Here is a 27,042-nt window from a genome sequence, read left to right as displayed (position 1 = left end):
GCCCAGCGACAAGTGAAGCCAGTCCGGGGCAAAGCAAGGCAGACAGCGCAGAGTGCATTTTTTTTCCCGAGCGGTGAGTGAATGAATGAGTGAATCAGTGAGTGAATGAGTGAGTGAGTGAGTGAGTGAGTGAGTGAGTGAGTGAGTGAGTGAGTGAGTGAGTGAGTGAGTGAGTGAGTGAGTGAGTGAATGAGTGACTGACTGACTGACGAGCCGGGATAAGGGTAAGGACTAGTGCCGTTGTTGCATACATAGATATATAAACAATAAGTGCAGGAGTAAGCCATTCGGCCCTTCGAGCCAGCACCGCCATTCATTGTGATCATGGCTGATCACCCACAATCAGCACCTCGTTCCTACCTTCTCCCCATATCCCTTGATTCCGTCAGCCCTCAGAGCTCTATCTAGCTCTCTCTTGAATGTATCCAGTGAATCGGCCTCCACTGCCTCCATTGAATTCCACAGATTCACAACTCTGTGTGAAAAAAGTTTTTCTCATCTCAGTTCTAAATGGCCAACCCCATGTTCTTAAGTTGACAGATACAGCGTGGAAACAGGCCCTTCGGCCCACCGAATCCATGCCGATCGGCGATCCCCGTGCACTAGCACTATCCTACACACACTAGGGACAATTTACAAACTTTGCAAAGCCTCCTAACCTACAAACCTATATGTCTTTGGGGTGTGGGGGAAAACTGGATAGATCTGTTAAAACCACACTAGATCATGTGATAGGAGTAGAATTAAGCCATTCGGCCCATCAAGTATACTCTGCCATTCAATCATGGCTGATCTATCTTTCCCTCCTAACCTCATTCTCCTGCCTTCTCCCCATAATTCCAGAGACATCAGATCTGTATTTTGTGGCACTTGCTTGTATTAAATAGTGGGGCAGGCAAGCTGGCATCTTGGGGCCAAATGGCCCACTCACTGCAGCACTTGCTTTCAATGTTGATTGTTGAATTCTCCCGCAGGTTGTTGCCAGCGATCGTCGTCAACATGCCTAACACCAAAGCCTGTGTTCAAGCCACCATCGATTTCCCCAGAAAGAAATCGCACAGGAGCTGCAAAGCGCCTCCAACCGTAAGCAAGGATTCACCGTCACTTAGAGGGCCTCCTCTCAGCCCCCGCAAACGCCTCGGTAATCTTTATTTAAGTCTATCTAAAGCCTATCTTTTGTATGCAAAACCTTTGGGGGATTTTGGGGGAGAAGAACTGACTACCTGTTTTTACACAAGTGTTTTGTTTTTGAACAAAAGTATTAAATTCCTTAGCTTGATCTTTATGATTATTTTATTCTGCCCACTGAACAACTTTCCTGAACATTTGGGGGATGCTTTAATTTCAGCCAAAAATAAAATTAGCATATCCAAACTACTCCATGTGGTGCTGAGAAAATGTCCTTGCCCTGGCCTTCATTAATAATCTCATTGAATGAATGAATGATACTTTATTATCACGTGACATGTCACAGTGAGATGCTTTGTTTTGCATTCACAAGGCATGATAAGATAATTTTGACAGTTGTAAAAAAAAAATCTATCTGACTTTAATTTCGTAAAAGTTGGTTTCCCAGTAAGAAAACGGTGTTGCATTCATTAGAGTTAAAGCATGTGAATTTGTCGTGTACCTGCCTGCCTGCCTGGATGCTGCTAAAGATTGATAAGGGACCCTACAGACTCTACAAGTTTAGAGACACAACATGGAAACAGGCCCTTTGGCCCACCGAGCCCACACCGACCATTGATTGCATGTTCGCACCAGTACCATGATATCCCACTCTCCCATCCGCTCCCTAAACACTCGGGGTAATTTACAGAGGTCAATTAATCTCCAAGTCCGCACGTCTTTGGGCTGTGGGAGGAAACTGGAGCACCCAGAGGGAGAACGTGCCAAGTCCCAAGTTTACAATAAAAGAGCAAAAATAATCTACAGTTGCTGGAATTCAGAATTAGAATAAAATGCTGGAGAAAAAAAAACTCAGCAGGTCAGGTCAGGCAGCATCTGTGGAAAGAGTTTTCATTTCAGGTTGATCGGGGAAAAGAGGAAAAATGTTCCTGAAATAGAATAAAATGCTGGAAAAAAACTCAGTAAGTCAGGCAGCATCCGTGCAAAGAGTTTTCATTTCAGGTTGATCGGGGAAAAGAGGAAAAATATTCCTGAAATAGAATAAAATGCTGGAAAAAAACTCAGCAGGTCAGGCAGCATCTGTGCAAAGAGTTTTCAGGTTGATCAGGAAAAGAAAAATCTGCAGAACATTTCCTGTTTGTATATCTTCGATAATGTTTCCGCTGCAGACTGTCATCGTGTAGATTAAACTGGCCGCCTGTAACTTTTAAGGCCTGTTTAATTAGGTATCCCATTGGTGCATTGGGGTACGAAGGGTCGGAGTTGCTCGTTATTTGCAAGGCGTTCCATATACAGGTCCACCACCGACCGATTTTCCAGCAACTAGTGATGCGGCACCTCCTTTAATCCGGACAATCAAACTTGAAGTCCTCCTGAACATGTGGGTGCCTAGGCTGTGTGAGGTGGCCGATCTCGACCTCATTGGGTTGAATTTGCCCTCTGTGGCCGTTGCTCTGGAACTCGTGCCCGGCTGGAGCTGGCGGATCCGTTCACATAGCCGACTTTGCAGGCCGGTATCTCAGCCCTGTGACAGCCTACCTACCATAGTCAGAGATACTTATTTCCCCATGCAGAGTTCCCAACTGATCTCTGCAACTTGCAATTTTGAAATATTTGACTGTGGATGGGGAATTATAATTTTATTTTTGCAACCTGTTTTAGCAATGGTTTTGATATATCAAAGCATTTTGTCCATTCGACACTGCCTGGAGAAAATAATACGTTCCTGCAAACAAAATTCCTGAGAAAAGATTCCAACCTGAAACGTCACCTCTCCATGTTGCCCAGAGATGCTGCCTGACCCGCTGAGATATTCCAGCACTTTGTAGCTTTTAAACATTACTATAGGTAGACACAAAACACTGGAGTAACTCAGCGGGTCCGGCAGCATCTCAGGAGAGAAGGGATGGGTGGCGTTTCGGGTCGAGACCCTTCTTCGGACTTAAACATCACTATGGCTGTTTCGATGCAAAACGGCAAGAAGGAAGTCAATTAAATTCCAAATGCTTTAGCTGCAGGACGGGAAGAAAAACACGAGTAGTGAAGAAAGAGTTAGCTGTTCTGTGTATTTGGTGAAGTCATGTTAAGGTCTTGTGTGGCTCCACAGGAATATTGTTTTGTAACAACATGCTTTCTACATCAGGTGGCGAAAACCTGTGTAACGTTCCTCAGCACCTGCAATGCTCCCCCTCCAAACAGAAGAAGGAAAATCAACCTGTTACTCCTTCACCGCCTCGGGGTCGGAAGTTGGAGTTTGGTATTAGTCCATTAAAACGCTCTCCGGGAAAGCCCGAGCTCCCTGCTGACAAATCGTCAGAGCGTACTCCGTTCTCCCCCCACAAGGGCGACGAGACGCCTCGTTCAACGGCGAGCTGCCGGCAGATGGTGAGATGTCCACCTGTGGGGCTTCATAAAAAGAAAGGTATGTTCGGTGGAAAATGTTGTTGGTCAGTTTTTAGCTTTAGAGGCACATTGCGGAAGCAGGCCCTTTGTCCCACCAAGGCTGTGCCGACCAATGATTCTCGTACACTAAACGCACACGGTCACTGGGAGAACGTACAAACTCCGTACAGAGGGTAGTCGGGTCGGCAGCAACTCTACCGCTGTGCCACCATGCCGCCCACAATTGTTGTGTTTTTCTTATTCTGCTTGCTAAGTGTGCCTAAGTAAATTGTCGCGTCGTGAGATGTCTGATACATGTTCCAGCGTGAATCTGGATTGTTGAACTTTTATGTGGTCTAAGTTGAGTCGGAACCCACAACTATTGGCATTGAGTTCATTATTATCATGTGTACCGAGGTACAGTGATTTGTTTTGTTTTGTATGGTATCCAATCAAATCGGGTAACACTAGTTTAATTTAGAGATACAGCATGGAAACAGGCCCTTCGGCCCACCGAGTCTGTGCTGACCAGCGATCACCCCATGCACTAGTACTATCCTATACACATTTTACAATCTTTTACCGGAGCCAACTACCCACAAACCTGTACGTCTTTGGAGTGTGGGAGGAAATCTGAGCACACGGTCACGGGGAGAACATACAAACTCTGTACAGACAGCACCAGGTCAATTAGCCTCTGTAAGATTGCTCCTGAAATTTACGGTGGATGCAGAAGTGGGATAATATAGAACTAATATGGACAGGTGATTGATGGTCGGTGCTGCATCTCTAAACTGAGCTAAATGGTCATAGATTTATAGGTATTAAAATGATTTAAAAGAGTTGAGGAGTTATATCGGACGATAGCACAGTATATCGGACGATAACACAGTGCAGCGCCGGAGACTCGGGTTCGATCCTGACTACGGGCGCCGTCTGTACGTAGTTTGTACGTTCTCCCCTTGACCTGCGTGGGTTTTCTCAGATCTTCGGTTTCCTCCCACACTCCAAAGACGTACAGGTATGTAGGTTAATTGGCTGGGCAAATGTAAAAATTGCCCCTAGTGTGTGTGGGATAGTGTTAATGTGCGGGGATCGCTGGGTGGCGCGGACCCGGTGGGCTGAAGGGCCTGTTTCCGCGCTGTATCTCTAAATAAAAATAAAAAATCCGTCTCTTGGACCAGCAAGCAAAGAGACACCACAATCTGGAGAAAGCCACAAAATGCTGGAGTAACTCAGCAGGTCAGGCAGCATCACTGGAAAACAGAAATGGGTGAAGAGGCGCCTCGGCTCGAAACATCAACTATACCTCTGTTCTCCAGAGATGCTGCCTGACCGGCTGAGTTACTCCAGCACTTTGTCTATCTTCGGTGTAAACCAGCGTCTGCAGTTCCTTTCTGCACATTTTGTATGCCACACTCTGGAATTAATCTTAAGAACGTGGCCATCTATTTTGTGAGCTGCCTTGGAGTGCAAGTCGTCTTTGTCCACCATGCGTTGGGTCGGTTGGTGTACAACACTAATGTGTTTCAGCAGAGGATAACGGAACGGTGGGGGATGAATTGTTTTTTAAAAAATTGTTATTTTTCAGATTTGTGGTACCAGCAGACCAAGCAAGTATTAAACACCGCCATTCCTGACCGCATCCTGGCACGCGGAGCGGAGACCAAAGCCATCACCCATTTCTTGCTCAGTCACGTCTGTGGGGAGAAGCCGGGCAGTCTGTACATTTCTGGAGCACCTGGGACGGGAAAGACGGCTTGTTTGAACCGGATCATCGTGGACTTGAAGGTACAGGCGCTCCCCGGATTACCACGTTTTGACGTGCGATAGTTCGGCTTTGCGATGGTGCAAACGGCAGCGAGCCGCCACTCGCTTCCGGCCACGTGATCGCGTGTACTACCATGCATTTCGACTTACAATACTCTCGGTTTCCGATGGGTTTTCTCGGAGCGGAACTCCATGGGAAGCTATGGGGCACCTGGTATTACTGTCTGGAACCTGAGAGTGGCTGGTTTGTGTTTCCTTAATGCCTTAAAAGATAAATATTTCCGGTAAATGGGTTAAAGTGCGATTCTCTGTTTATTCCAAGTTTTTCAGTCTTGGTCAACACTGATGTGCGTTATGAGATAGTGTCTGTCTATGAAATGAAGTGTTTACGTTTTGCTGAGGTTTCTCACCAGGCTAGTATCCACAGAGTCTATCAGGAGAGGTTATAGAGGCAGGAGCTAGCTGCTCGCATGCCTTGTACTAGTTCATTGATGGAGTGATGCAAAATTACTCCATAGTCATACAGCGTGGAAACGGGCCCTTTGGTCCAAATTTCCCACATGTCTCCAACACTAGGCCCACCTGCCTACATTTGGTCCATATCCCTCTAAACCTGTCATATCCATGTACCTGTCCAAATGTTTCTTAAACATTACAATACTACCTGCCTCAACTACCTCCGACAGCTCGTTCCATACACCCACCACCCTCTGTTTGAAAAAGTTACTCCTCAGGTTCCTATTAAATCTTCCCCCCCCCCCCCCCCCCTTACCTTAAATCCATTTCCTCTGGTTCTTGATTCCCCATCTCCGGGCAAGAGACTGTGTGTCTCTACCTGATCTAGCTCTCTCATGATTTTGTTCATCTCTAAGATCACCCCTCATCCTCCTGTGCTCCAAGGAATAGAGTCCTAGCCTGCTTAACCTCTCCCTGTAACTCAGGCCCTCGAGTTCTGGCAGCATCCTCATGAATCTTCTCTGCACCTTTTCCAGCTTGACAATAAAATGGTGCCCAGAACTGATCACAATACTCTTAAATACTCAAAACTAGTATTCTGTGGACCGTCACATTCGCAGGTGTCTGAGATGCATTCCATGAAACTCATGTGTGCACCAAGGATTGAGTCCATGCATTCATCAAGGTATAAATATCAGAGACGTGTGAAACTGGACTCTGTCCTGCATGAGGGATTTTCACCAACGACAGTGCCCTCCAAATCTCCAGTCTGCCGAAATTCAAACAGATGACATATATGGAAACTTTAGAACCTGATTTCGACCAGGAACAAGAGAACAGCTTTAAAATGACTTAGGAAGTTGATGAGCAGAATAAGATCCCCCACTGAGATTCCTATTCGCTCTGAAGCAGGGTTCTGACCCCGAAACGTCACCTATTCCTTTTCTCCAGAGATGCTGCCTGACCCGCTGAGTTACTCCAGCATTTTGTGTCTATCTTTGCTTGGATTGACACTTGTGCAATGACACCCTGAAACAATGTGACATACAGCCGTTGTTATTTGCAGTTAGTTTGATTCCCGGCAAACTAATTTTTAATTTTTCCGTTACAGGAGAAACTTGGTGCCTCTGCGTCAATTTTCATTAACTGTATGTCGCTGAGAAACTCGCAAACCATTTTTCGCACCATTGCAGGCGAACTGTTTGGAAAACAAAAACTCAAATGTGCAGGAAAAGATTTTGCCAAGAGGCTGGCACGAAAATTAACGTGTCCGGGTCCGATGGTGTAAGTTGTGCCCCCTGAGATAGGCTATTATTTTCTTTCCCTGTGGGAGAAAAAGGGGAGAGGGTGGGGCAATCCAGCAGAGATTTCGGCAAGGGCGGCACGGCAGTCGAGCTGTTGCCTTGCAGCGCCAGTGACCTGGGTTCCAATCCTGGCTACGGGTGCTTGTCTGCAAGGAGTTTGTACGTTCTCCCTGTGACCGCATGGGTTTTACCCGGGTGATGCGGTTTTATTCAATAGAAGCCACTTGCATCGTTACGTATCTCCCCTTTTAAGGTTTTGATGCTTCCTTGACCATCAGCGGGCGAATTGCTGCCCATCGCAGCGCCGGAGACCCGGGTTCGATCCCGACATTGCGGGTTCTGTCTACGGAGTTTGTACGTTCTCCCCCCCGTGATCACGGGGAGATCTTATCGAAACGTATAAGATTATTAATGGGTTGGACACGTTAGAGGCAGGAAACATGTTCCCAATGTTGGGGGCGTCCAGAACAAGGGGCCACAGTTTAAGAATAAGGGGTAGGCCAATTAGAACTGAGATGAGGAAAAACCTTTTCAGTCAGAGAGTTGTGAATCTGTGGAATTCACTGCCTCAGAAGGCAGTGGAGGCCAATTCTCTGAATACATTCAAGAGAGAGCTAGATAGATCTCTTAAGGATAGCGGAGTCAGGGGGTATGGGGAGAAGGCAGGAACGGGGTACTGATTGAAAATAAGCCATGATCCCATTGAATGGTGGTGCTGGCTCGAAGGGCCGAATGGCCTCCTCCTGCACCTATTGTCTGTTATCACGTGGGTTTTCTCCGAGGTCGTTGGTTTCCTCCCACACTCCAAAGACGCACAGGTTTGTGGGTTGATTGGCTTGGTGTCTGTGTAAATTGTCCCTCGTGTGTGTAGGGCGGTGTTATTGTGCGGGGATCGCTGGTCGACGCAGACTCGACGCGAAGGGCCTGTTTCTGCGTTGTGTCTCTAAACTAAACTACATCAAATGGACTTTGACAGCAGGGCTCTGTGTAGCTCTGAAGCTCAAGTGCTGCCTGCTGTTATGTTTTATAATATAATGACAACTAATTTCTCTGCAGCCTTCTGGTGCTGGATGAGATGGACCAGCTGGACAGCAAGGCGCAGGACATCCTCTACACAATATTTGAGTGGCCACATCTAACCAATTCACGACTGGTTCTAATTGGTAAGCTCCAGCAATAAGGTACCCGCTATAGAGAGATTGAGCAGAAGACATAGGAGCAGAATTAAGCCATTCTGCCTGTTGAGTCTGCTCTGCCGGTCGATCAGGCCTGATCTATTTTTCCCATTCTCCTGCATTCTCTCCATAACCTTTGATGCTCTTACTGATCAAGATCCTATCAATCTTTGCTTTAAAAATACCAGTCGGTGTGGTAGTCAATTCCACAGAATTACCATCGTCTTGCTAAAGAAATTCCTCCTCATCTCCGATCTAAAGTTTTATGTCCTTTTCTTCTGAGGCTGTGCCCTCTGGTTCTAGACCACGACTGCTCCTTTGGACAGTCTTGGATTGTTTTCTCTGTGCTGTCGGAGGTTGAGCGGGGAGTTGATAGAAGTTATTGTAACAAACTTATGGGAGGCATGGATCGGGGTAGATGGTCAGAAATGTCAAAGACTGCAAGGCACAGCTTTCAGGTGAGAGGTGTAAAATTGATTTCCCCGCAAAAACGTGCTAGCAGTGTGTTGTTGGAGGGAGATACGATGGAGATATTTAAGAGGCTTTTGGATTAGGTGCATGGATACAGTTAGAGAGAGAGATGGATCATGTGCAGACGCAGGTTAGTTTAATTTGGCATTGTGTTTGGTCCATGGTGGGCTGAAGGGTCTGGGTGTGTGTGCTGTACAGCTCGTATGTTCTCAGAAAATCCTTTTGATGTGTTCTGAATTGGTAAAAATGAATGCTGGCAATGTGAATGAATGGCCTTGTCCTGGCTTTGTAAACATTTCGGGCTTTGAATGAAATGATATTAGGCGCAAGGGAAATGTGACAACTTTCTGTCACCTACTAAATGACATTTGAATCAAAATTGGAGCAGGAGTAGGTCATTTAGCCCCTGGAGCATGCTCTACCATTCAGTCCCATTGGTTGATTCTCAACGTCAATGCCACATGCCCGTTCTCTCCCTGTTGCCCTTGATGTCATTTGTCTAGAAAACTATTTTCCTACAATATGTTTAGTGATGGCCTTCAGGCTTGTGTGGTAGAAAATTCTGCAAGTGCAGCTGCTACGAAGAGTCGGGAAGTTGTGTGGGAGCTTTATAAAGCTTAGGTTAGGCTGCATTTGAAGCTTTGTGAGCAGTTCTGACCAGTTGAGTAGCTTATTGTCACATGTACCGTGGTACAGTGAAAAGCTTTTGTGTGCTATCCTGCCAGTGGAGAGTCTATAGATGATTACAAGCGAGCCATCCATGGTGTGTAGATACACGATAAAGGGAATAGTGTGAATAACGTTTAGTGCAAGGTAATGTCTGATCAAAGATATCAATGGGTTGAGAGTGCAGAACCTTTTTAGTTTTAGTCTAGTTTAGAGAGAGAGAGAGCGCAGAAACAGGCCATTCGACCCATTGATCCGCACTGACCAGCGATCATCCCGTACGCTAGCATTATCCTGCAATAGGGACAATTTAACAATTTTACCAAAGCCAATTAACCTACAAACCTGTATATCTTTGGAGTGTGGGAGGAAACTGGAGCACCCAGGGAAAACCCACGCAGTCACAGGGAGAACGTACAAACTCTGTACAGACAGCGCCGGTAGTCAGGATTGAACCAGGGTCTCTGGCGCTGCAATTCTACCGCTGCGCCACCGTGCTCATTGAGTGCTTCTTGCATGTTCTTTCCAAAATTATTACCGCTAAGGAAGACCACTGTTTTGTCAAACTCTGGGTCCGCTTTATGCTGGATACTGGGAAATCAATAGATCACATCTTCAGCACTGGATGTCAATGGAGAAGAACGTTCTCCGAGGGGCTTCAGTGACGGTAGTCCATCTCCTGTGTTGACCCAAGTATGGAAGTGTTGTTGGCACTTATTGTCCTCCCTAATTCTTAATCTTGCCTGGGCTCCAAAGGCTGAGTTTTGAGCATAAAGTCAAACTTCTGCCAAATGTTTCAACTTTCTTGACTTTGTTTGATATTCATTTGGTGCTTCGTTTATATCCGATCCATTTGCTTGGAGGAACGATGAGATTTTCTCAAAGTTGGTTACGTTTGTTTGGTCTTGACTTGCTTCACTACTGTACGTGCCTGTTGTGACTTGTCCGTGGCAAGGCTGAAGTTTTTGCAGCTTTGCTCAGTCAAAGATCCGAGTGGATATTCAGTCTTGGCTTCTTCCCAAAATCCTCGCCATTCGCAGAAGCCAATCTTTAGCCAATTTGGTTCATTCCATGTTAATGTCAAGAAACAGCTGAGTGCATCGAATGCAGTAAAAGCTGAGGTACCAGACAAGACCCAGCTGTAGTGCCGACAATCTGCACTGCAGAATTACTGAGTCTCGAGCCAGGTTACTTCAGCTCAGTAACAACATGGTCATGTGGAACAATTGCCCATGTACGATCTGCACACAGCAGGGCCTACCGACAGGTCCAGTTCAGCCCAATCGTTCTTTAAATCTTGACATTATGATGCAAGGTATTATCAACCATGCTAGCAAGTGGCTCTTGTCAATAAACTGATAATTCTTCATTTTGGAGTTTAGTTTTAGTTTAGAGATACAGCATGGAAACAGGCCCTTCGGCCCACCGAGTCTGCACCGACCTGCGATCACATTAACACTATCCTACACTAGGGCCATTTTTTACAATTATACCAAGCCAATTAATCTACAAAATTGTACGTCTTTGGAGCGTGGGAAGAAAACAAAGTTTTTAGAGAAAAGCCACGCAGGTCACAGGGAGAATGTACAAACTCTGTACCGACAAGCTCCCGTGGCCAGGATCGAACCCGCCTTTGGTGCCATAAGGCAGCAACTCTAGCGCTGTGCCACCGTGACGCCCAGTTTGCAGGGACTACTGGGCTCCAGACGTCATCACGGCCAAGGTCCAAACTTGGACAAAGGAGTTTGCTTCCAGAAGGCAGCCCTTGACTAAGTGTGGCATCAAAGAGCTCCTGCAAAACCGGAGCCAGCGGACCTCAATGGGGAAGGCAGGGTATGGTTTCGGTCGCACCTCATAAGAAGGAAGAATATGTTTGTGGGAGCAAAGTAATTGCAGGCACAGGACGACAGTGTTCGGGTTCCTTAGTGTCTTCAGCCCGATGATCGTCTATTTTCCTTTTGTTGTACATCCCAAATTCCAACGCTATTTGTTGGTGATTGATCATGATATTCAACATTATTTTCGGCTCTTCGACAAATGAAACATTCTGTGTCTGTGCTGATAGATGGCCAGGGACATTCATTGCCATAACTTTGAACAACAGTCCAGCCTCTGAAGCTTGTAGTTCCCTTGCTGAGTGACCCCTCTCCAGAATTTGCCTGTAGTTGCAAAAGATTTGACACTGTCTCAGGCGGCACGGCCTCCCAGCCCATCCATTCAATATCCATTTGCTCTGCCACGGAATACAGTGGCTACAGTGTCTGCCGTCTACCGAATGCACTGCTGTAGTTGTCCAAAGGAACACCAACGACACCTTCTAAACACACAACCTCCAGCGCCAAGGCCGATGCCAGCAAGTGCTCTACCACACGCCTCCAGCAAGTTGCCCTCCACACTGCGTACCATCCTGACTTGGAAATATATCACTATTTCTCTACCATCGCTGGGCTGAGAAGCATAATAGGGATCCTTCAATCATAAGATCATGTGTTAGGAGTAGAATGAGGCCATTCGGCCTATCGTCCATTCCGCCATTCAATCATGGCTGATCTATCTCTCCCTCCTAACCCCATTCTCCTGCCTTCTCCCCATAACCTCTGGCACCCGTACTTATTGAAACGTATAAGATTATTAAGGGGTTGGACACGTTAGAGGCAGGAAATATGTTCCCAATGTTGGGGGAGTCCAGAACAAGGGGCCACAGTTTAAGAATAAGGGGTAGGCCATTTAGAACTGAGATGAGGAAAACCTTTTTCAGTCAGAGAGTTGTGAATCTGTGGAATTCTCTGCCTCAGAAGGCAGTGGAGGCCAATTCTCTGAATGCATTCAAGAGAGAGCTAGATAGAGCTCTTAAGGATGGCTGAGTCAGGGGGTATGGGGAGATGGCAGGAACGGGGTACTGATTGAGAATGATCAGCCATGATCACATTGAATGGCGGTGCTGGCTCGAAGGGCCGAATGGCCTCCTCCTGCACCTATTGTCTAATCAATAGTCTCTGCCTCTATCTCTGCCTTAAATATATCAACTGACTTGGCCTCCACAGCCTTCTGTGGCAAAGAATTCCACAGATTCACCACCCTCTGACTAAAGAAATTCCTCATCTCCTTCCTAAAAGGACGTCCTTTAATTCTGAGGCTGTGACTTCTAGTCCTAGACTCTCCCACTAGTGGAAACACCCTCTCCACATCCACTCTATCCAGGCCTTTCACTATTCTATAATTTTCAATGAGGTTCCCCTCTCATTCTAAACTCCAGCGAATATAGGTCCAGGGCCGCCAAACGCTCATCATTGCTCAATGGACCGCAGCAGTTGAAGAAGGCTTTTTCTTGCATTCCCACGGGCAGATGGGAATAGTAAATAAAAGCCTTTGTGCGTGACATCCCATTCCAGAAAATGAATGGAGAACGATCAGTAGTAAAACCAAAGTGCTAATCGATTCTTGAGTTTAAATGTCACACCCCAGGCGAGAAACCTGCTCCATAATTTTAATTGGGATACTGATTGGTACTGATAGAATCCTGGGTTATTTATCTGGAGAATTAAGCCTCAATTCCAGTGCAACAACCAGGTTATTTAAATCAAGTTATAAACATTTGAAATCTGAGCTAGTTATAAACATTTGAAATCTGAGCTAGTGTCAGTGACGTTCAGTGTCAATAGTGTTACTGCTTCACATTCGCCAGAGACCAGGGTTCAATCCGGGCTGTTAGTGTATAATGTGCACGTTCTCGCTGTGATCAAGGGGTTCCGGTTTCCCACCCACGTCCCACAGACGGGTGGGTTAGTTGGCCTCTAAGTAGCATTTATAATTACCTAGAGTGGATGTGAAAGAACTAGTGTGAATGCATGATGGATTGTCGGCGTGGACTCGGTAGGCCGAAGGGCCTGGTTCCACACTATCTTTTAATCAATCCATCTAAACGGCAAGACTGGCAATGAGTGCGGGCTTATTAGAGTGGTTGTCTGTATCCACAACTTTAGCGTGTTCTTGGAAGCTGATCTGTTGAAGGCAGTGAGTGGTTATACATCAAGGCTTCTTCTGCCTTGCCCCTCTGGTGTCGAAATAAAACAACTTGACCCAAAGAACATAAACGGAAATGTGGGAGAAAGGTGCTGATGATCAGACCTGACCTTGTTGAATGGCAGAACAAGTTCCGGTGCAATCTGTTCTAGTTCTAAGTCAACTTATTGTAAATTCTCTTCTCAGGAATTGCAAATTTGCTGGATCTAACCGACCGGATTCTGCCTCGACTACAAGCTCGGCCCACGTGCAGACCTCAGCTTCTGAACTTTGCTCCGTACACCAGGGACCAGATCGTGGCCATTGTACAAGACCGCCTGAACCAGGTACAACGTTGTGGGTGGTGGCCAGGCTTGCATATGATGGCAGAGTAGAGCGATTGAGTGTAAAGCACCTCACCCTGCCTTTAGAGGTACAGCGTGGTAATGGGCCCTTTGGCCCGCTGAGTCTGTGACGACCAGTGACTGCCCTGTACACTAGCACTATCCTACACACTTGGCACGAGTTACAATTTCCAGAAACCAATTAACCTACAAACCTGCACGTCTTTGGAGTGTGGGAAGAAACCAGAGCACCCGGTGAAAACCCACGTAGTCTCAAGGAGAACGTACAAACTCCGTTCGGACAGCACCCATAGTCTGGTTCAAACCTGGGTCTCTAGCGCTGTGAGACAGAAACTCTACCGCTGTGCCTCTGTCTTGTGGACCATCCCGTACCGAGCTACCGAGCTGACAATAGTAAACTAAACTAGTGGGTGGGAGAATCATCTGTATGCCTGTGAGCCAGTTGGGTGTTAATGAGGCCAACAATCTATTCCTCTCTTCCAGCCTGCCCTGCACCACACTTGCCTAATGAATTAATCTGGTTAATTGTGTGTTTGAGGTTTCTCATGCCCTCCTCTTTTAAATTCAGGTTCCTGGGGAGAGTGTGTTAGATTCTGCTGCCGTTCAGTTCTGTGCTCGCAAGGTTTCTTCTGTATCTGGTGACGTTCGAAAAGCCTTGGACGTGTGCAGGTAGGAAATGGAGCCCCTCCACCTACACGTTGAGCCAAAGTGGGTGGTGAGGGTCTTGATCATCTTGCGTGGCTCGATTACAGTTTCGGAAAGAACTGCAGATGCTGGTTTAAATCGAAGGTAGACACAAAATGCTGGAGTAACTCAGCAGGACAGGCATCATCTCGAGAGAAGGAATGGGTGACGTTTCGGGTCGCGACCCTTCTTCAGACTAGTTTAGTTTAGAGTTACAATGCAGAAATGGGCCCTTCAGCCCACCGAGTCTGCACCGACCAGCGATCCCCGCACATTAACACTATCATACACAAACTAGGGACAATTTACATCTACACCAAGCCAATTAACCTACATACCTGTACGTCTTTGGAATGTGGGAGGAAACCGAAGATCTCGGAGGAAACCCCAAGCAGGTCACGGGGAGAACGTACAAACTCCGTACAGACAGCACCTGTGGCCGGGATCGAACCCGGGTCTCTGGCCCTGTAAGGCAGCAACTCTACCGCTGCGCCACCGTGGCTGTTCCCTCATAATCACGTATTGTCTTTCAGCTGACTGGTTAGCACGCAACAAAAGCTTTTCCCTGTACCTCGCAACACGAAACAAGAAACTAAACTAAACTGATCACTGATGCGGGGTATTGTGGTGGTCATGTTATCCAGAGGCTTGGAAAAGCAAGCCAGAGACCAGAGTTCCAATGTCCGTGGGAGCGTTGGAATTTAAATTCCATTAATATGGAATTTGCAGCAACATGTTGATAATTGGCTGGGTAAATGTAAAAATTGTCCCTAGTGGGTGTAGGATAGTGTTAATCTACGGGGATCACTCGGCGGCACGGACTTGGAGGGCCGAAAAGGCCTGTTTCCGGCTGTATATATATGATATGATATGATATGATAATAGTTACTGGATTATCAAAAAACAACCCAGTTAACCCACCATTCAACGTTTGACCTATGCAACCTTTTTTTAAACTGAGGCAACGTTTTGGATCACATGCTTGACTGAGGAGATGAACTTGGTTTCATGATTGGCACAGACGTTGTGGTCCGAAGGACCTGTTCTTGTACTGTGCTGTCCTATGTTTATTATGGATTGCTGCTTGTGTTTCAAAGCAAAGCCGGTCTTTTGCTACCATCTTTTCGGCGGCAAGAATTGGGGATGGACAAGCAATGTTGGCCTTGTCGGCAATCGCCCAGGTCCTGAACAATGAAGTAATTTAAAACCAAAATCTGCTCGTTTTGTTGATCCGCCAAATATCTGTTGGAGGGGGGTGAAGAGTGGAACAAAGGCCTTGTGGGGAGAAGGGGGCAGGAGATGGCTTTGCGGCTGATCTTGATGCACCTGTATTCGACGTTGCCTTCGGGTCACGAGATGTAAATATTGGAGTGGAGAATGGGATTTTCATTTCAAAACAAAAGTTTAAACCTTAATCTGTTGTAGCATCTGGGGAGGGAGTGACCCCGTTTCAGCAGGGGTCTCGGCTTGAAACATTGAGTGCCCATTTCCTCCACAGATGCTGCCCGACCCACTGAGCACTGTTTTGCTCAGGGTTTTGGCATCTGCAGTCTCTTGTGTCTCCACTTAATCTCTTGCAATGTAGTCATGTACTTCAGCGTTCTGAAACTTGTAGGTTTCATAAAAGAAATAATTGAATCACACAGCATGGGAACAGGCCCTTCGGCCCAAGCCGACCAAGATGCCCCATCTACACTCGTCCCATCTGTCATGGGTTTGGCCCATATATATACCTCAAACTAATAGAACTGCACTTTTGCTTTTGTGAACTGTTTGTTCTTGGTTTTGATTCATTCTGTTGCACAATTTGCAGGCGGGCTGTTGAGATCGTGGAATCAGATGCTCGAAGCCGGGCGATGGTGGAGTGTAAGTTACCCTGAACGTTTTTTGCTTTATCTCATTGATGATCTAGGATCAATGCAAGAAAAGAGCAATCACATGCAAAGCATCTGCCATGCACTTGTAACTTGCTGGCAGTTGTTCAGCGTGTTGGTTGGACCTGGAACGACAGAATTAAGTTTTGGAATTTAAAAAGCTACTCTTAAAGGAGACATGCAAGTCCTTGTTGTTAGAACCCATCGTGATTGTTTGAAAGGTGCAGCTTGAAAACAGACCCTTTGGCCACTGGGTCCACGTCCGCCATCCTGTTCTGTTGTCCCACTTTAGCAGCCAGTCCCTACACACCAGGTCTAATTTGCAGATGCCAATTAACAAACAAACCCACGCGGTCGACACTGACCATCACTCACCTGTTCACGTTAGTTCAGTGTTGTCCCACTTTCCCTGCACACTGTAGGCAATTTACAGAGGCCGATTAACCCACCCACAAACCCGCACGTCTTTGGGATGTGGGAGGAGACTGAGCTCTAGGAGAAAACCCACGGGGAAAATATGCAAATTACACACAGACAGCACCCGAGGTGGGGATCGAGCCCAGGTCTCTGGCGGTGTAAGGCAGCAGCTCCACCAGTACCACCCTTGTCCCCTGGTGTTCTTCAAGGAAGAAAATCATCTCTCCTAGCATGGACTGTTGACTGACCCATAGGGTGACCCCTAACTTGCAAAGTGTTTGATTCATAACTACTCCTCAAATGATTTAGCGAGCTGCTCTCTGTCTCGGGGAAGGATTATAAAAGGCGTATAAGAAGATAACTGCAGATGCTGGTACAAATCGAAGGTTTTTATTCACAAAATGCTGGAGTAACTCAGCAGGTCAGGCAGCATCTCGGGAGAGAAGGCCTTCTCTCCCGAGATGCTGCCTGACCTGCTGAGTTACTCCAGCATTTTGTGAATAAAAACCTTCGATTATAAAAGGCAATGAACAAAGTGAGGCATGGAGGTTACAGAGGGTTCCATGTTTAAGTGCCATTGTTTACCACTGAATGAATACGAATGAATAAGTTTATTGGCCAAGTATGTACACATACAAGGAATGTGCCTTGGTGCTCCGCTCGCAAGTAACAACCCGAACGTACAGTAAGCAATTAAGAATAAAGCTTATATAAGAAAAGAACTGCAGATGCTGGTACAAATCGAAGGTATTTATTCACAGAATGCTGGACTAACTCAGCAGGTCAGGCAGCATCTCGGGAGAGAAGGAATGGGTGACGTTTCGGGTCGAGACCCTTCTTCAGACTGATGTCAGGGGGGCTGGACAAAGGAAGGATATAGGTGGAGACAGGAAGATAGAGGGAGATCTGGGAAGGGGGAGGGGAAGAGAGGGACAGAGGAACTATCTAAAGTTGGACTTTAAAGCTTAAAACATTAAGAATACAGCATTTTAGTTTAAACATGTGAATGAAATAAACCAGAGCAAAAAGAGACTACAGACTTTTGGTTATTGAGTAGAGCTAATACTCGTGGGGAAAAAAGCTGTTTTTAAACTGGATTTAATTTTATTTTTATTTTTAATGCAGCTAAATCTCCAGCCAAGGCTCGTTGTTCACCAAGCCTGAAGAAGGTTGGGTTGCCACACATTTCCCAGGTCATCTCTGAAGTGTACGGAGACCGAATGACATCTCGCTCAGGATCAGAATGCTTTCCTCTCCAGCAGAAACTACTGGTCTGTTCCCTGCTTCTCCTCCTCCGGCCGTCTAAAGTGAAAGAAGTCACCCTTGGGAAGGTAAACAACTCAAAACGCTTTCTCACTCGCCTGACCTCCAAACGTGTGCCCGCACTGTTGTAAACTTCACCAACAAAGAACAGAAATGTGTTGTCCAATGGAACTATTTTCATTCCTCTCTTGACTGAGACAATAGACAATAGGTGCAGGAGGAGGCCATTCGGCCCTTCGAGCCAGCACCGCCATTCAATGTGATCATGGCTAATCATTCTCAATCAGTACCCCGTTCCTGCCTTCTCCCCATACCCCCTGACTCCGCTATCCTTAAGAGCTCTATCCAGCTCTCTCTTGAATGCATTCAGAGAATTGGCCTCCACTGCCTTCTGAGGCAGAGAATTCCACAGATTCACAACTCTGACTGAAAAGGATTTTCCTCATCTCAGTTCTAAATGGCCTACCCCTTATTCTTAAACTGCGGCCCCTTGTTCTGGACTCCCCGAACATTGGGAACACGTTTCCTGCCTCTAACGTGTCCAACCCCTTAATAATCTTATACGTTTCGATAAGATCCCCCTCTCATCCTTCTAAAGGTCCCCCAAATTTTTCCAGCAGTTACTCAAAAGTTCTGCTGCGTAGTTTGAAGAGCACAACTCTGACCTGGCCAATTTATCCTTAACGTGATTAAATGGATTACCTGGTCATTATCTATTGTTGGAAGCAAGATAGATAGAGTTGTGATTAGTACGGGTGTCAGAGGTTAGGGGAGAAGGCAGGAGAATAGGGCTAGGAAGGAGAGATAAATTAGCCATGATTGAATGGCGGAGTGGACTTGATGGGCTGAATGGCCTAATTCTACTCCCATCATTTAGGACCTTATGACCTCACTTAAGTTAGCTCCATTTTAAAGTGATAACCATACCAAAAATTATTGGCAAGATAGTACCGTGCAAAGACTTGAGGTTGTGTTACATGAAACACAAGTTTAAGTCCAGCAGTTAATAGTAATTTTAAAGAACTCACAAATGTGAACACTATTAATTTCAGGTCTTCGCTTTTTAATTGGGGAAACTGAAAGTTGGCTATTTGATTTTGCTGATCGTAAATTAAGAATACAGTTTGAGTGGAAAGAGAGGTGGTAAAAGCAAGTTTAGTTTATAGATACAGTGTGGAAACAGGGCCCATTGGCCCACTGAGTCTGTGGTGACCAGCAATCCCCACACATTAACACTATCCTACATACACTAGGGACAATTTACATTTATACCAAGCCAGTTAACCTACAAACCTGTACGTCTTTGGAGTGTGGGAGGAAACCGAAGATCTCAGAGAAAACTTAACGCAGGTCATGGGGAGAACGTACAAACTGTACAGACGGCACCCGTAGTCGGGATCGAACCCGGGTCTGGGGCACTGTAAGGCAGCAACTCTACCGTTGGGCCATGGTGCCGCCCAAGTTAGCTAAGAAAAATGTGATGTAGAACACTTTGAGGTGTTATAAGAAAATAACTGCAGATGCTGGTACAAATCGAAGGTATTTATTCACAAAATGCTGGAGTAACTCAGCAGGTCAGGCAGCATCTCAGGAGAGAAGGATTGGGTGACGTTTCGGGTCGAGACCCTTCTTCAGACACTTTGAGGTGTTAACTTAACTTTGAGGTGTTGTCTCCTAAATGGCAACATTTGAGACTAGGACAATGAACTTCATTTAGCCAGGGCCCATTTCCCTCTAACCCTTCCTATCTGTGTGCCCTTTTAAATGTTGCTGCAGAACCTGCCTCAACCACCTCCTTTTGCAGCTCGTTTCATACATCTACCACCCTCTGTGTGGAAAACGTTGCCCCTCTGGTTCCTATTAAATCTTTCCCCTCTCACCATAAACCTATGTCCCCTGGTTCTTGATTTCCTTCCCCCCCCCCCCCCCTCCCAGTAAAATACTGTGCATTCACCCTGTGAAGTGGAGATGCTGTTCAGGTAACAGGATGACTGTTTAATCAAATATGCATCAGCAAAAATAAGAAAGTGGGCTTGGAGAAGATGGCTTTGGAGAAGACACTGACCCAAATACCTGTCCCAATGAACAATTTGTGCAACATTGCCAAAGCAGAGAGTTAAAGATTAACGAAAAGCAGGAATGGGAAAGCAGTCTCCTCCTCCTTACATTGACAACTGCTTTTTGTTTTTTTGCCAGTTTTCTTTCTCGTCTTGAAGTAGCTTTTGACAAGCTTTAAATTTGTTTGCCTGCTAATGGAAAACGTGACCAGCGATTAGACTGTGGGTCAAGTTTGTTTTGCCCTGTTGATGTGTTGTTGAAATCGTAATCCTGCTCGGCATGAAGGGAACTGTGGATGTAGACTTTGCCTGATAATCTGATCCGGAATGCAACCACTAACATGGTGGGACAACTGAGAGCGTTTTTTTTGGCATTCTGCTTTTGCAGCTGCACCTTAATACATTAACCCTGTATCTATCCCAATGCAATTGGTGAACTGGTGCATCGGATCGCTCAGTGGTTGATATTTGAAGCTTTTGTGATGCAGTCTGCGCTAAATGTTACAGTCATGGAGTGATACAGTGTGGAAACAGGCCCAACTTGCCCTACATGACCCAGCTGCACTTGTCCCACCTGCCTGCGCTTGGTCCATATCCCTCCAAACTTGTCCTATCCATGTGCCCGTCTAAATGTCTCTTAAACATTGGGATAGTCCCAGCCTCAACTACCTCCTCTGGCAGCTCGTTCCATACACCCACCACCCTTTGTGTGGAAAACTTTACCCCTCAGATTCCTATTAAATCTTTTTCCCTTCACCTTGAACCTATGTCCTCTGGTCCTCGAGTTCCCCTACTCTGGGCAAGAGATCTTGTTCTTGTGTGTTTGTGCGGAGTGTGTTTGCAGGGCTCCCGGCAAAGGAACAGGTACAAAGCAGAGACTGCGTGAGAATACACGGTCATGGAACATCGCCCTTCGTGGCAAGAGCAATGGCCTATATAACATTTGGGGATGTCGCCACAACGGGAAGGCATTAGTGAGAGCACATCTCAAATAACATGTGGACTTTTGGTCACATGATTTAAGAAAGGGCAAATTTGCCTTGGAGGCATTGCATGTTTCATAGAATGAAGTGTTTGACGAGAAATCATAGAATCAGACGTATACTCTTGAGTTTGGATAAAACAAACAGCCTTATTGAATCGTACAAAAATGTGAGGGGGGGTGGGGGGTTGACCAGGCTGATGCTGACAAGATGTTCTCGCCTCGGGCACTGGTTTTTGTGAAGACATTTTTATTGAGGGCTGTGAGTTTTTGGTGATAGGAGCAGAATTAGGCCATTCGACACATCAGGTCTGCTCCGCCATTCAATCGTGGCTGACCTACCTCTCCCTCCTAACCCCATTCTCCCGCCTTCTCCCCGTAACCCCTGATGTCCTGGAGAGCTGTCATTTAAGTGCATTCAAAGCAGAGATGTTTTTGTTTTAAACTATTCCTGCCTGCTGTCAGACAAAGCAGTGAAGGCCAGTGGACCGGATCAGCTCTGATTTCATTGACTGGTAAAGCAGGCGCAAGGGGTGCCCTGGCTGATCCGTGCTCTGGCTCTGTTTCAGCTCCACGACGCCTACAGCAAAGTTTGCAGAAGCCAGCAGATGTCGGGAGCTGACCAGTCGGAATGCTTGTCGCTCTGCAGTCTCTTGGAGTCCAGGGGGATCGTGTGGCTCAAGCAATCGAAGGAAGCTCGGCTCACCAAAGTAAGTGGGATCGGTGAAGTCCTGATACTATCCAGCTTGTAATTAATTTCAAGATGTCATTAAGGAACGCTTGTGTTCAGAGAATGATAGGGGAAAAAATTGTACAATGTATAACACAATTATAACACTGTTTTAGTGTAGGCACTTCTCACCCGCCAACACTAGTATGTGTGTCTGTTTGTGCACTTCCCACATGCTGACGGTTGTGTGTGCACCTCAGACATGCTAATGTGTGTGTGTGTGCCTGCACATGCTCTAACACGTGTGTGTGCGCACATCCCACACGATGAGGCCCAGCGCAAATTGGAGGAACAGCACCTCGTATTTTGCTTGGGCAGTTTACACCCCAGCGGTATGAACATTCACTTCTCCCACTTCAGGCGGTCCCGGCTTTCCCTCTCTATCCCCTTCCCAGTTCTCCCACTAGTCTTCCTGTCTCCGACTACATCCTATCTTTGTCCCGCCCCCTCCCCTGACATCAGTCTGAAGAAGGGTCTCGACCCAAATTGTCTCCCATTCCTTCTTTCCAGAGATGCTGCCTGACCCGCTGAGTTACTCCAGCATTTTGTGTCTACCTAACATTGTGTGTGTGTGTGTGCACGCACTCCATGCACGCTAACATTGGGGTGAGTTTGCACTACCCACACACTAACTTTGGTGTTAGCTGGTGTTGGTTAATTTTAAACTGATTTCTTAGTTAATCGAACTATTAAATAGTGTCAAAGATGAAAGCATTAACTCAGCTAATTTAACGGCACAACACAATGAAGGTTTTTGTTGAGGCTTGTTGCCAAGTTACTTATAAAACTGTAGTGCTTTGTCAAGTTATGGAATTCACTCCATTCGTCACTCAATCTCTCCCTCCAAGACATTAAAACCTGCCTCTTGGACCAAGGCTTTGATCACGATCCAAATATTTAATTTGGGGTCCTATAGGTGATGAATATCATTTAACGATATTAAAGTGGCTTTTGAACTTTGGCATTACCAGTGAGTCCTGGTTGCAGCTGGATGTCACCACCAGATGGTGCTCTGGAGCTATTGTTTATTCCAGCAACAGAGGTCAGTGTTCATCACCAATACATAGAAACACAGAAAATAGGTGCAGGAGGAGGCCATTTGGCCCTTCAAGCCTGCACTGCCATTTATTGTGATCATAGCTGATCATCCACAATCAGTAACCCGTTCCTGCCTTCTCCCCATTATCCCCTAATTCTGCAAGCCCCTAGAGCTCTATCTAACTCTCTTTTAAATTCATCCAGTGAATTGGCCTCCACTGCCTTCTGTGGCAGAGAATTCCACAAATTCACAATTCTCTGGGTAAAAAGGGGTTTTTCTCGTCTCAGTTTTAATCTGAAACATGGCATGGTATTTGAGAATAAAGGGGAAGCCATTTAAAACTGAGATGAGAAAAAAAACTTTTTCTCATGAGAAAAAAATCAGCCGGCAGTCTGAAATTCCTGATCAGTATGAAGGAGCTAACAAATCGCTCGGCCTGCATTGAGGAAATTTTCACTTGTTACACATAATTGGAGGCAGTACCTCACTATGGCTGATCTTATCTTCTGGTCGGGCTACAGAGGCTGGATCTGCCTCAACAACTGTAGTGTAATCAAAGTACAGGTGGAGATCCTGTCCTCCAGCAATTTGCCTGTACTTTTACAAAACCATCTGAATTAACTCTGGCTAGCTTCCCTCTGGGACTGGAGCATGGACCTAAGAACTCTTGCCACAAAAGGACACAAAGTGCTGAAGTAACTCAGTGGGCATCAAAGGCTATGGGGTCACTGCATAGGAGAATGGGGTTGAGAGGGAAAAATACTATAGCCATGATCGAATGGTGGAGCAGACATGATGGACCAAATGGTCTAACTCTGCTCCTATGTCTTGTGGTCAGGCAGCATCTCTGGAGAACGTGAATAGGTGACGTTTTGGGTCAGGATCCTTCTGACCTGATCTGACCCGACAGCGCCCTCTATCCAGAGATGTTGCCTGACCCGCAGTTACTCCAGCATTCTGTGTCCTTTTGTGTAAACAAACATCTGCGGTTCCTGGTTTCTACTCCTGCCACAAATGTTGGCTTTCTTTTCTCCACGCGTGTTGTTCATGCTGCATCTGCTTAACGGCTCGCTGGGAGAGAGCTGCAGTCAGTTAGCACTGAATTAATTTGTCGGCTGCTTCAGCCTGAGTATCATCTGTGGGTTGGGGTGGGGAATACTCTTGAATTGACCGCAGGGTTGTTTCCAAATCTATTAGGGTGTTCACTGCATAGATTTTCGTAGACTTTCGAAGAGCTCCCCCTCCCCTCCCCCCACTCACCATCAACAACACCACAGTCACATCTGTGGAGCCATTTAAGTTCCTTGGAACCATCATCTCCAGGGATCTTAAATGGGGGGCCACCATCGACTACACGGTCAAAAAGGCCCAACAGAGGATGTACTTCCCTCGGCAACTGAAGAAACACAATCTGCCACAGGCAATGATGGTCCAATTCTACACTGCTATCATTGAGTCCGTCCTCGCCTTCTCCATCATGGTCTGGTTTGGCTCAGTCACCAAGCACGACATCCGGAGGCTGCAACGGATCGTTCGCACAGCTGAGAAGGTTGTTAGCTGCAACCTTCCCTCCCCATTGACGAACTGTACACTGCAAGGGCCAGGAAGCGAGCGGGCAAGATCATCTCTGACCCCTCTCACCCTGGCCACAAACTCTTCGAAGCACTTCCCTCTGGAAGGCGACTCCGGACTGTCAAAGCAGCCACAGCCAGACATAAAAACAGCTTTTTTCCACGAGTGATAATTCTACTCAATAACCAAAGTCTGTAGTCTCTTTTTTGCTCTGGTTTATTTTCACCCACATGTTTAGACCGTAATGTTGTATCCTTATTGTTTTGATGTGGTTATGCTTTATTCTTAATTATTAACTGTATGTTTGTGTTGTCATTTGTGAGCGGAGCACCAAGGCACATTCCTTGTATATGCACATACTTGGCCAATAAACTTATTCATTCATTCATTCATAAACATAGCACAAAAAGTAAGGAAATTTGTGTTTGGTAGATTATTTCTTTGTTGTAACAATGCTTTTTGGCAATAAATCTTATACCGTTGGAAAGCCTGTTTATTTCCCTTTTAAATGGTGCCACATTTGTAAGGAACATGCATTTGTGGGATGAGCAGCAGAGCTGAGTATATGGGTTGCGCCCGTGAAAAATCTGCCAAATCTTCTCTGCCAATGCCAAACGGCTTATTCTGCTGTTGCTATTGACTCGTGTTTTGAGCTTCTGGTACCCCCAGGTGCTGACAATCAGGTGCCTGATTGGCACCTCATTGGCAGCATCTGTGAGCATGGGCCCTGCTACAGTGGTCAGTAGGTGTCTGCTCCAAGAATCGGCATGCCACGTTTGACTGATCTGGATAGGGCCCGTGCGATAGGGCAACTTCAAGCTGGTGTTCCGCAAAACCAAGTTGCGGCATTATTTGGAGTGAGCCCTAGTACCATCTCCAAAGTGAAGGCCAAGTTCCATATAACGGGGGATGTCAGAGACAGGCCGCGAAGTGGGCGTCCCAAGAAGACGACACCCGAAGAAGACCGTTTCCTCACCCTGTCAGCACTTAGGAACCGTAGGTTGTCTTCTACAGATTTGCAGTCAATGTTTGCAGGACGATATGGCTGACGGCTCTCTGCCCAGACAATTCGGAACAGACTGCACGCAGCCGATCTCCGGTCTCATAGGGCTGCCAGGAGGCCTGCCATAACTGCCCGTCACCGTCAGGCCCGTTTGCGCTGGTGTCGGCAACATGTCTTGTTTCTTCAGACTTCAATCATCCAATCCACCAAACAACACCGAACAAGAGTCAATGGCAGAATAAGCTGTTTGGCATTGGCAGAGAAGATTTGGCAGATTTTTCATGGGCGCAACCCACATACTCAGCTCTGCTGCTCATCCCACAAATGCATGTTCCTTACAAATGTGGCACCATTTAAAAGGGAAATAAACAGGCTTTCCAACGGTATAAGATTTATTGCCAAGAAGCATTGTTACAACAAAGAAATAATCTACCAAACACAAATTTCCTTACTTTTTGTGCTATGTTTAGATGGAGCAGGTACTGGTGTCTAAAGGTCTGGGACCTGGTAACCTCCTTCCTGATGCTGACCTGTATCGTGAAGCAGGAAGGGAAGGTGTTGCTGTGCGCCCCGAAACCAGCTACATGACTGTCTTTAGTTTAGTTTAGAGATAGGGTGTGGAAACAGGCCCTTCGGCCCACCGCACATTAACACTGTCTTATACACCAGGGACAGTTTACATTTATACCAAGCCTATTAACTTACAAACCTGTCCGTCTTTGGAGTGTGGGAGGAAGCCAAAGATCTTGGGGGAAAACTACGCAACCACGGAGAGAACGTGCAAACTCTGTATAGACTCCACCCATGGTCAGGATCGAACCCGGGTCTCTGGTGTTGCAAGCGCTGTAAAGCAGCATCTCTAACGCTGCGCCACCGTGCTCCTAAAACAAGCGGTCCTTAATCTATCAATTTTTCCAAGGGGTTGAGACAGGAGAACTGATTTCACCGAAGGGTAACACCCCGTTTTTCGGGGGGAAGGAGAAACAATAGATGGTAACTGTGGTTGTTGTGGCGAAGATGCTGATTAACTGCTTCACACACCTTGTACTAATTGCCTCCATCTCTCCGTAGGTTGGCCTGAAGATTGAAGAGGAGGACGTTGAATATGCTCTTCACGACAAAGCCCTGACGGGGATCATTCTACAAAAGGGACTGGAGTGTTTTTAAACCATTTGTTTTAATAATTCGCATTGTTTTTGGAGCTGTCAGAGAAGTACGATAAAAGTGAAGCCGAAACGGCCCCATAAATCGTCGTTCCCAAAATGAACCTTGGCTCTGCCACTTCGAGCGCTGGCTGACGTTCAGAGCTAAATCATGTTTTGTACCCACGTGTGTGCTGCACACTTGATTTCCAGTCCGTTGGGAGTGTTGAATACCAGTGCCCATCGACTGAATGGCACAGTTGACAACGGCCTTGGCCAGCTTGCTGTGCTGACAGAAGTCATCAGTGTGGGAGAAAAAGACCAGCTGGAATGCTTACCATAACAAAAGCTGGGGCTTTTTTTTAATTGCTACTTGCAGCAGCACAGTTTTGGAGAAGGCTGGTGAAGGTGTATATTAACTATGACATTGACCGCGTGTTGATTGTCTTTATCTTGTGAAAGGTGTATGAGATGAGTGTCTTGTGTAACACTTAATAACCCCTTTGCTAACAACTTTTTAAAAAAGATATTTTTAAAAGCAATTTTGTTTTTAAGCAGCC

At 46.3% G+C, this 27,042-nt stretch overlaps 1 protein-coding gene across 1 annotated transcript; it reads left to right on the top strand.

Annotated features, from left to right (window-relative positions):
- On the top strand, positions 1 to 26,830 carry cdc6 (cell division cycle 6 homolog (S. cerevisiae)). The gene is made up of 12 exons (XM_078424615.1): positions 1 to 73; positions 975 to 1,141; positions 3,272 to 3,550; positions 5,102 to 5,301; positions 6,848 to 7,020; positions 8,097 to 8,203; positions 13,562 to 13,701; positions 14,288 to 14,388; positions 16,217 to 16,269; positions 17,820 to 18,025; positions 21,566 to 21,706; positions 26,412 to 26,830. Exons 2-12 carry the CDS (start codon positions 1,000 to 1,002, stop codon positions 26,505 to 26,507), a joined length of 1,638 nt encoding a protein of 545 aa, XP_078280741.1. The 5' UTR covers positions 1 to 73; positions 975 to 999; the 3' UTR covers positions 26,508 to 26,830.
- The last annotated feature ends 212 nt before the right edge of the window (positions 26,831 to 27,042 follow it).

This window comes from Rhinoraja longicauda, chromosome 29 (assembly GCF_053455715.1).
Source record: "Rhinoraja longicauda isolate Sanriku21f chromosome 29, sRhiLon1.1, whole genome shotgun sequence".
In the NCBI taxonomy this organism is placed as follows: domain Eukaryota; kingdom Metazoa; phylum Chordata; class Chondrichthyes; order Rajiformes; family Arhynchobatidae; genus Rhinoraja; species Rhinoraja longicauda.
The sequence above is the reverse complement of the archived record's forward strand: the minus strand, read 5'-3'. Positions and strand labels throughout refer to the sequence as shown.